The 11,350-nt window shown below is 40.8% G+C and overlaps 2 protein-coding genes across 2 annotated transcripts; both read right to left on the reverse strand.

Moving 5' to 3' along the window:
- Nucleotides 1-291: 291 nt before the first annotated feature.
- On the reverse strand, nt 292-2,053 carry LOC116205159 (UDP-glycosyltransferase 88A1-like). The gene has a single exon (XM_031537661.1). The coding sequence runs from the start codon at nt 1,936-1,938 to the stop codon at nt 427-429; it is 1,512 nt and encodes a 503-aa protein (XP_031393521.1). The 5' UTR covers nt 1,939-2,053; the 3' UTR covers nt 292-426.
- Nucleotides 2,054-5,188: 3,135 nt separating this feature from the next.
- LOC116205410 (UDP-glycosyltransferase 88A1-like) lies at nt 5,189-7,109 on the reverse strand. Its single transcript, XM_031538019.1, has one exon. The coding sequence runs from the start codon at nt 6,968-6,970 to the stop codon at nt 5,516-5,518; it is 1,455 nt and encodes a 484-aa protein (XP_031393879.1). The 5' UTR covers nt 6,971-7,109; the 3' UTR covers nt 5,189-5,515.
- Nucleotides 7,110-11,350: the final 4,241 nt, after the last annotated feature.

Consider the following 11,350-nt stretch of genomic DNA (forward strand, 5'->3'; position numbering starts at 1 on the left):
ACTTTTCCATATGGTCTTCCGTTTTCAACGACACTACAAATCAAAGTGAGAAAGCACCGCTTGCCAGCCAAAAAGATTGAGACTGCAAGGATTTAATGGATCGGGAATCATATCCGGATATCTTTTCTCTCTATTTTAACTGCGGACCTTTTAAGTCCAGCTTGTTTTCAAATTAAAATAACAAAAATTTTAATTTTGACTTTAACTCAATTCACTACACAATAAAAATATACATTTTCCAAGTTAAAAATTTTAACTTTAACTTTAACTTAATACACTACACAACATTTGTTATTTTTCACAATCAAAATTAAAGTTACTTCAACTCTGAAACCAAACGCACTTTTACCGTCGGCAAAGGGTCGGAATTACAATGACATGCAGTTTCTTTAATTTATAACAGCATAAATTAACATCAGCGGGGCTCTATCCAATTTGCGCGCCCACCCACGACTCTATGAGTTTGGCAAGCGCCGCCTTTGACGACCCGCCTGGACCCATCGCGGCCTTGGCTTCATCCTTCAAGATGGCCATCCGCTCCCTCATGGAGTTACCCTCCTCAGAGTCCATCAGCTCCCTGACCCGCCTCTCCACCTCGGCCGCCCTCACGAGCCCGTCATCCGACTCGTCCATGGGGAGCGCGATCTTCAGCTCTTCCACCAACGACACCTTGTTGTGGCCCTGCTCGGCGTAGAGGGGCCATGAGATCATTGGCACTCCAGCGCATACCGCCTCCAGCACAGAGTTCCATCCGCTGTGAGTCACGAAACCACCCGTCGCTTGGTGGTTAAGCACCGCCACCTGCGGCACCCACGACTTCACCACGAGCCCCCTGTCCCTGGTCTGGTCCAGGAATCCATCCGGAAGAAGGGACTCCAAGTCCGGGTCAGCCTGAACCACTGTTGCCACGGGGCGGCTCGGGTCCGGAGGCGGGTTTCGCACAACCCACAGGAACCGCTGTCCGCTCCTCTCGAGTCCGACCGCAATTTCTCTCAGCTGCTCGAGCGAAAAAACTCCGAGGCTCCCGAAACAAAGAAACACGACGCTTGCTTTTGGCTGCATGTCGAGCCACTTTAAGCTCTCCGGAGCGTCTCGATCATCGCTGCTGTTTCCAGTGCCGTTGCTCGGTTCCTTATTTGAGATCAGCGGTCCGATGCAATAGACCGGTGGGGTGGGGCCATCGGGCACGCATTGCCCGTCCAAAATAGCCCGGAGAGCCCTCGGCTCGAGCTTCTCAAACGTGTTCACTATAATCCCAACCGACTTCCGCATTTCAATGGCGGACTGAAGAAACATGCTGTACACAACATCTCGGCGATCTTGCATCGGCAGAGCCATGTACTTTTTAGGCAAAGGGGGTATGCCGGGGGCTTCGAGTAGGGTTTCTGGGTCGCTGTAGCTCTCGTCCGAGCACTTCTCGTGGAGGGTGAGGAAATAGATGAAAAAGGCAAGAACTCCGGCGCTGGAAGTGAAGTAGTAGTAGCACGGGATGGAGAGGTCTCGAGCGACGGAGAAGGCGACATAGCAGAAGAAGTCGATGACGAGGGCTAGGACGCGGTGACGCTCGGAGATGGAGATGAGGGCGTGGCGGACGTGGGGATTGTTGAGGCAGATGAGCTCAAGAGCTAGGGCTTCGTGGTGGGGGGAGGGGGTGGAGAAGTCCGGGGGCAGGGACGTGACGGGGAGGCGGTGGAAGGAGATGGAGGGGAAGGAGGCAAAGACAGAGGCTATGTAGGCGTCGGTGGAGCCGGCGCTGTAGGCCTGGGAGGAGAGGAGGATGTGGACGGAGAGCGAGGGGCGGTGGGAGACGATGAGCTTTCCCAGCTCCACCATCGAGATAAGGTGCCCGATGGCCGGAGTCGGGTAGAGAACTACGGCCTCCTCTCTGCTCATTGTGCTCACCGGTTGAAGATTTTGCTCGCTACTGCTTGTCCACATGCACCAACATATATATATATATTCTTTCTACAGACAGAGTTCATGATAACATTAATTAATCATATGTTATTGTGTTGTATTTACCTAATCTTCCACAAAATATTGAGCAAGTAATACGGCGTCCAATTCATCGTATAAAATTCCATTCTAAATGACATATAAAGTAAGAAAGAGAGTTATTACCCGAAAAGAGAGTAAGGAAGTAAGAAAGAGCGAATTGTCTAGTGAGACACCTATAATTCGAAGGTGAAATTTTACATAGTCATTTCGCCGTGTATTACTCACTCAATATTTTCCCATAATTTTCTTTATGAAAATGGGTTCTTTATGAAAATGGGTAGTGATGGACGTCAAACGTCTCAGGGCCTGTTTGGTTTCAAGATGATATTTTAGAATCACAATTCTAACTTTAACTTTACCCACTACAAAACAAAATAACTCATACAAAGTTAAAGAGTGGACCCTATTTATACTATTTTTTTCACAACAAAATAACATAACACATACAAAATCAAAGGTGGGCCCCATTTATACCACTCAAAATCAAAATCAAAATCTGATTTTAAAATCCTACTATGAAACCAAACGCAACCTCAATTTCTATTGAGAAAATATTTAATGTGTATTATTCATTCATTTTAGATGAGTAAAAATCAATTAAAATGTTTGTAAGTAAAAATATATGAGCTCATTATCGAATTAATTTATCATTTTCAAATATTTTTATTAAATATTATATATTCAAATGAATGAATGATATTCATCGAATATTTGTTGATTCTTGTTAGCATGTGTTTTGGCTTGGTTCTTTATAGAGAAAGATTCCTTGGACACTTTATTGAAAATTCAAACTTTTTCTTCTTTTTTTGGGGTAAATATTGAAAATTCAAACTTTGGCAGAAGAAACATGTCAATGGAACAGTCGAACCTAATCATCACATCCGAGTACGTTGGCCATTTTTTCGTAACGGTTTGAGACTGTTCACTAGCAAGCCTCACAGTCTGAGTAAGACGTCATGTGCCTTACATCAGACGCCGGCATGTAGAAGCCAAGTGACAAACATCGCAAGAAGCCAAGTGACAAACAGTACCATTAAATTCAAGTCCTGGGAATTTCCTCGAATCTTCTGCATTTACTTCTCAACGACTCTAACCCCCGCACGGTCTTCATCACCAAACTCTTTAGTCTTTCCCCCTCCCCGGCGCTCGCCTCCACTGGACCCCCCCACTCGATCTGCTATATCCTTGTACCTTCTTGTTGAATTTATTTCTGGGGCGCCCCCTCGGAACTAGGGAGGCGTCCGTCCGACGTTGCGTACAGTCTTCGAACAAGAAACAATTCAATAGTCCCTTGGATTGTAGAATTGATATAAGAACGCCTTAAAATCCGACAATCGAGACGATTATAAGAGTAGAGAACTCCTATAGAGCTCGAATACCTCACTACGAACAAAAAGGACTTCATCGACTCAAACTTACAACAGTTAATAAGGCTTTGTTTGTCTCAAGGAAAATAAGTTCATGTGGAAAATAAATTCAACAGAAAATGAATTCTGAAAAGATAATTTACTTTTTTATGTTTGACAAGAGTATTGAAAAATAAAGCTGGAAAAGAAAGAGACAGGAAGAAAAATGTGTAAAGTGAAGAGAGAGTGTGTGGGCAAAACAAAAAGTGCGTGTGAGAGTGAGAAAATGAATTTTCTTATTTGGAATTCATTTCTTAAATTTTCCCCAGCCAAAGAGAAATTTTTTCGATTATAAAAGAAATTTAAAATTTAATATAATAAAAAAAATTTAATAATTATTAAAGGGACACAAGTAATTTCATTAGATATCGAATTTGTAAATCTAAATTACCAGGTGAGAGCGTGCATTACTGTATTACACCCATTTTGATAAAAGAAATTTTTTTTATAAAGGAGATTCAAGACCTATTATAATAAAAGAGAAATCCTAAATAATTAATAAATGGGCACGAATAATTTCACTAGATATCAAACTTGTGACATCTAGATTAATAGGCGAAAACGTACGTTGCTACGTTACACATTCTAGGAAAGTTTTTCTATGTGGATCAAAAACTTTTGCGTTATCAAATATTAGAAAATGGGGAATTTACTTTCCTACAAAAAAACTCTTGTCGAAAGCAACGGAGACTATTGAAAGATTATAGGATTGAGGAAAGGGTTTTGATGTAGTGGCATAAGGTGCCGCCTTAAATCAAGACATCCCGTGGTCGATCCTCACCAGTAAAACGTATGTGTTTCTTTATTTAGTTTTATTTCATTTTTTTGTACTATGACTATATGCTTCCCTTATTATTAAAAAAAAATCAAAGGATTTACTTTTCTGTATAAGAACGGATAAAAGATAAATTTACTGTTGTATTGATGTGTTGTGCGGTAGAGCCCCAATGCTATGCTCTATGGCCTATTTATAGGCAAATATAAGTTTGAGCTCAAAAAAATGACTTTAATGAGCACTTAAACAACCAAATTACTCTTCATAAACTTGTCGAGTAAAAATAAATTAAAAGACAATAACTTAAAATTTATAAAATAAATAAATGAAATATATAAAAACCAGAGAGAGAAAGGGAAACAAATTGAAAAGAAATGATTTGAGAACGGGATGGAGGTGGCCCCTCCCACGGACCAAGTATTTAATGCAGCGATTATACATTTTGTTTTGTTAAGGGCGCCTCCATCCTCTTCTTCGATCACTTTTCTCAATCTCTCTCGAAATCTTTCACTTAAAAAAAAAGAGTAATTTCATTTTTTTTTGTATCTTGATATTTGAAAACACAATTGAGTCATGATAAATCCAGTCAAGTCGGGTCGATCCACTAAGGGATAAAGCTCTCCCAGCATGAATTTTCTGCATTCACAATGACTCAAATCTTAGACATTGCTTTTGCTTAATTTCCTTTTAATTTTATATTTTCTACATTATAAATATATTTTTTTTACATTTTTATTTGAATTTTTCGAATTTCATATCTCCATTAATGTTGTAGAGCTATGATTGATTTCAAGTGACAAAAGTAACATATACAGTAATTAATGAACTTTTGATGGAATGTACCTAATTGTAGCATATTGAAAATTTCTTGTACCAATTTGTTAGGGAACTTTCATTTTATATTAAACAGTTACAAACTCAATACTTTTTGCATTGTCTTCTATTATTTTCTCTACGACCGTTTTTTCGTGTGTGGACGGAGGTATTCAAAATCTCAACTAGACTCCAATTAATCCAATCAAGCTGAGTCAACCCACTAAGGGCCTCAACCAATTGACCTCTGTTGCATTTGATCATTCACATTCGAGCCCCATTTGGACTAGTCCAAGAGCACCCGATACAGAGCACCTCTTAGTACCTGTCCCTGATCATTCCATTCGCCTCTACGGCTTGTAAATTCTGATTTTTTTTTTCCGATTACAAAAAGGGACATGATCTAGTAGTAAATTCTAAAATTTTAAACTATTACCATAACAAAATCCATAACGTGCAAATTACATGCATTGGATGTGAACAATAACAATATGACGACCATACGGAAGATGGTTTGTCCAACTCAGGCAAGCTTCCATGAGCCAACCAGTCTGGTCAGTTCACTCAGAGACGACCCGCCAGGCTTCAGCGCCGCCTCGGCCGCCTTCTTCATTGCCTGTGTTCGCTGCCTCACTGCTTCGCCCTCTGGGGAGTCCATCAGCTCCCTGACCCGCCTCTCCACCTCTGCTAAGCTCACAAACCCACCCTCCGACTCCTCCATCTGCAGGGCGATCCTCATCTCCTCAGACACCATTAGCAGGCGGTTCTGCCGCTGCTCGGCATAAAGAGGCCAGGCGATCATTGGCACTCCTGCACAGACTGCCTCGAGCGTCGAGTTCCATCCACAGTGGGTGACGAACCCGCCCATGGAGCGGTGCCGCAGGACCGCCATCTGCGGGGCCCACGACTTCACCACCAGCCCCCTATCGCCAGTTCGGGCCAGGAAGCCCTCTGGGAGAAGCGAATCCAGGTCCGGGTCGGGATGGGCCATGGTGGCCACTTTGAGGGCCGGGTCAGGCGGCGGGTTCCGAACCACCCAGAGGAACCTCTGCCCGCTCCGCTCCAGGCCGACGGCGATCTCCCCGAGCTGCTCCCTCGAGAACACCCCGAGACTCCCGAAACACAGGAACACCACGCTCCTGCTAGGCTGCGCGTCCAACCACTTCAAGCACTCCGGTGGTGCATCGCCACCGTTGGTTTCCCTGCTGCGATCCGATATCAATGGCCCGATGCAGTAGAGAGGCGGGGTGGGGCCCTCGGGTACACACTGCCCTTCGGTTATAGTTCGGATGGATCCATGCTCGAGCGCGTCGAACGTGTTGACGATGATACCAGAGGATTCCCTCATGCTCTTGGAAGATTCCAGGAACCCCACATAGGCCTCATCTGCACGGTCTCGCAACGGATTGGCAACATCCGGCACCGGAAGTGGCGGTATTCCCGGGACGTCGAGGAGGGTCCTTGGATTGGTGTAGGCCTCATCGGAATACTTCTCATGGAGGGTGGGGAGGTAGAGGAAGGAGGCGAGGAACCCGGCACCGGAGGTGAAGAAGTAGTAGCACGGGATGGAGAGATCCCGTGCGACTTTGGAAGCCGCATAACAGAAGAAGTCCATCACGAGGGCATTGACGGTGCGATGAGCAGCGGAGATGGAGAGGAGGGCTTCGCGGAGGTTGGGGTTGTTGAGGCGGAGCAGCTCGAAGGCGAGGGTCTCTTGGTGAGGGGAGGTTGTGGAGAAGTCCGGGGGGAGGGACATGGACGGGAGGTGGTGGAAGGTGAGGGAGGGGACGGCAGCGGAGACGGCAGAGATGTAAGGAGTGATGGAGCCAGCGTTGTAGGCCTGGGAGGAGATGAGGACGTGGACGGAAAGGGAATCGTTAGGGCAGTGGGCGAGGAGAAGCTTGCCGAGTTCCACCATCGATATTAGGTGGCCGATGGCCGGCGAAGGGTAGAGAACTATGGCCACCTCCGCCTTCATGACTACCGGACTGGGGGTACGTAAAATGTTACTCTCTGCTTGCTCTGGTTGGCAACGTTGTTCGGCTAAGGGAGTGGATAGGACTAGGAATAGAAGCACGCACAGAGACCTTGGACTTGGGATAGATATGTTAACATTATCGGAATTCGAGATTGACTCTTTTTTTATAAAATTAACATATATCCAACGCTTAGTGCGATGACTGATAAATTTTAATGGTGCGTTTGATTTTAGAATTAAAGTAAGTTTGATTTTGATTTTGATTTTGATTGTGGAAAAGAACAAATGAGATGAGATTATAAATTTGATTTGGGAAACGTGTATTTTTGTTGTGTAATGTATTGAGTTAAAATTAAAATCACGATTTTAAAATCAAACTTATAAATCAAACGGGGTATAAGTAATTAATAAATTGACACATGTAGTTTCATTAGGTATCGAACCTGTAACCTCTAGATCAACAGGCGAAAGCGTGCGTTACTACATTACATCATCTTTTGATATATATCTTTTAAAATAGATAGGACAATTGGGTGATAAGTTGAGACCACAAATCACAAGCAAAATCCCGATGGAAAAATTGGGCAATGATTTGAACTTCCGCATCCCCAGTCCATGCGATGACTAGTAAGTCCAATGGATGGGATGGACTATATTTCCACAAACCCCCATTATTTTCCAGGAAGGAAGATCCATGGGAAGCTCATGATGCTACACTGTCTATAATCTCATGCTCGTGTCGCTCTTTCCGGATCTTATTCTACGTTTGTCCGAGTCCGGGTAGGATATTATGCTCCGTTTGAATTCAAAGTGAGATTTTAAAATCTTACTTTAACTTAATTTTACCCATAACAAAACAAAATAACTCATACAAAGTCAAATAGTGAGTCCCATTTATACTACTCTTTTTCAAAATAAAATCACATTGCTCATATAAAGTCAAAAGATGAGTCCCATATATAACAATTTATATTACTCTTTTTCAAAATTAAAATTTAATTTTAAAATGTTACTTACAAACCAAACGCATGATTAATCATTCTTTTCCCGAGTTTCTGTGTGCATCATGTGATTTTCGTCTAGCTAAAATATCCGATCACAGGAGTCCACGAACTCAGGGGCGAAGCCAATGTAATACCAGGGGGCAATTGCCCCCCTGAACTTTGGTTTTTTTATAATTTTGCCTCAAAATTATGTTAATTTATGAATTTTTCTATGTAAAATTTGCACTTTGCCCCTCTGAAAAAAAAATTATGTACTATTTATATCAAGCAATATTTTTGCCATCCCTGAACGAAAATCCTGGATTCGCCCCTGCACGAACTGATCTCCGCGTAAGCATGTTCTGTTGAAATTACATCCATTGTCGATCTCTCTCTCTCTCTCAGTCGGGAAAAATGAAGGCGCACAGGATGCTCGATCGACAAAGCATGACAACTATATATTACATGTTCATGTTTCAATGCAAACGTACTATAACAGGAAGTTAAATACGTACATACATGCACTCGTAGGTTAAGTTTGGGTTTGGACCGTTTGGTTGAGAACAGTAGTTGAGCCTTGAGGAAGGTATTTGGTCCGCGAGCCCCGCACCCACGTTGCTTCCCAACACTGCACTGCAACTACTCTTCCATTTTTAACCTTATAGAAATGTTGATTCACAAAAATATGACAAAAAAAGTAGAAGGATGCCATCCTTTCCAGTCAAGACAGTCGATTTCAGGCCGATGTAAGCTTCCCCTAGTAGACTGATGACAAGTATATCCCAAGAGGGGGGGAAAAAATATTCAATGCCTTGTTTGGTTTGTGAGTGTCATTTTAGAATCACAATTCTAACTTAACTTTACCAACTACAAAACAAAATAACTCATACAAAGTCAAAGAGTGGACCCCATTTATATCTCTTTTTTCCATAATAAAACATAACTCATACAAAGTCAAAGGGTGAGTCATATTTATACTACTCTTTTTCAAAATCAAAATATAATTTTAAAATTTTACTATGAAATCAAACGCAATATAAGAAACTATAAGGATAAGAATGGCCAGATATGTTTGAGACCAAATTTTTTTTGATAGGATAACGAGTCTAAACTACCAAGTTTGAGACCAAATTTGATGCCAGTGTATGTGTCACATAGTTTAAGAGTCAAAAGAAGTCGCAATCCCGATATATATCTTGCATAGATCCTCCATTATCGGATATCTTTATTCTTATTGTGCATAATCATCAGCATTCACAAACACGTAAATGAATTTTTTTGGGCGAAACTCGGTTCTTTCCGTTGCGACAAAAAGAACTTATTAATGAACCTTCTGGATCAAACTTAAGATTCATTTCCCATAGTGCAATCTGCATTTTGATTCAGACGAGCCACCTAAATAAAAACTAATAGTAACCTTGGATTTGTTTTGTTGGGTTTTCTTTTGTAATAGTTTATGGGTTGTAGTCATGAATACTGTTGATGTTCTCTTCTAGAGTCGATGGACCAAAACGAAGTGCTGACATGTATTTTTTTAAAATTACAAATCAAAATTTAGAACAAAATTGAGACTTTTATGAAAATTTAAGTTATTTTTGTAAAGAAAAGAGAATATGATCAAATGATGTGCAAATTTGGTGGGTAAAGTCCACGTAGGCAAATGGATGAAAATTTTAACGAAATAGTAATGGATGCCAAATCTGAGACGATGATCAAAACATGTGATTTTTTTTGTTACAAAGTAAAATTTATAACAAAACTGAGACGTTTTATAAAATTTATATTTTTTTTGTAATTTACCCTTTTTTTATTGGGTAACTTGTCAAATTTTCTCTTCATTTCTCCATTTGACTTTCATTTTTTTGTGATTTTTCTAATAAGTTTTACTCTTATCTCAATGCAAGAAAGAAAAAAAATGTTGAAAAATATTCAAATAAAATATTAAGATAAATTTATTATAAATTTTAATTATTAATTAACATCAATTGAAATAAAAATAAAAAATTCCATGTTTATTTTATTAACCTTTCATATTGAAATGAATAAGTTTTTAATTGTGCGTTTGGTTTTAGAGTTAAAGTAACTTTGATTTTGATTGTGAAAAAGGACAAATAATTGTGTTGTGTGTTTAGTTAAAGTTAAAATTAAAATTTTTGGCTTGAAAAATGTGTATTTTTATTGTGTAGTGTGTTGAGTTAAAGTTAAAGTTAAAATCAAAGCGATTTTAATTCTCAAAACAAACAGATCATAAATGCCTTATGTAAATTTTTCACTTTAGGCCACCATTTCTCATGGGCAGCTCTGTACCCCTCGACCAAAGCTTTGAGTGGCAGAGCTCCGCACCACAGGTGAACAAGCAGTGGCACGGTCCCAAGCTCCTTGGCCACCGAGACGGCAGACATGCAAAAGAAGTCAATGACCAGGGCAAGGACATGGCGGTGCTCGGAGAGGGACTTGAGGGTGTGGCTCACGTTAGGAGCGTTGAAGTGGATGACCTCGAGGGCAAGAGCGACTGCAGGAAGGTTTGAGTTTGTAGTGGAGAAGCTGGGAGATAGGGTGATGGCGTAGAGGCGGTGGACGTAGGTGAAATAGAGTTAGTACCTTTATTTTTTGTGATAGATAATAGAAAGCCTGCCTTGTTTGAATTGTAAGAAATTTTAACTTTAACTTTTAACACAACACACTACACAACAATAACACACATTTACCAAGTCAAAAATTTTAACTTTAACTTTAACTCAACACACTATACAACAAAAACATACGTTTTCCAAATCAAATTTATAATCACATCTCATTTGTCGTTTTCCAAAATTAAAATCAAAATTACTTTAACTCTGAAACCAAACGCACTCATCAGTACTAAAAGTAACTAAAATGAAAATACCTAATATATTATCATGACTCGCTATCATACTAGAGAGACCCCACTCACCATCATATTAGACGACCCAAAAGTTCATAGTTCAATTCTACACTTATGACTCTGGTTGTTTCCGTGACCACAAAGTTGTTTTTGCCTATGCTCTGACCTACGTCTCCATGCCTTCCTCACAGTACATTACCTTCCACCGAACCACCATATACTTGCATACTGTTATTCGAGTTCCATTGGTCATATATTTGCTGACATGATGAGGCGACCGACCAGACCAGAACGTCAAAACGGGTTTAATATCTGACAATAAACTGAAAATGCCAGTTATCTCATCAAACAAAAATTCATAATTCCCTTTTCATACTAAAAAATATACTTACATGGTTCACCTCAAACCGATTTTCTTTTCCGGTAATGAAAGGAGGCCAGAGGCCCGGAAGTACAAAATAGACAAAATTATGAAATGCCAAGACAAGATATAGAGGCCCCAGCAATACTTAGAAACGAATTCAGTTAAAA

This window comes from Punica granatum, chromosome 4 (assembly GCF_007655135.1).
Source record: "Punica granatum isolate Tunisia-2019 chromosome 4, ASM765513v2, whole genome shotgun sequence".
In the NCBI taxonomy this organism is placed as follows: Eukaryota; Viridiplantae; Streptophyta; class Magnoliopsida; order Myrtales; family Lythraceae; genus Punica; species Punica granatum.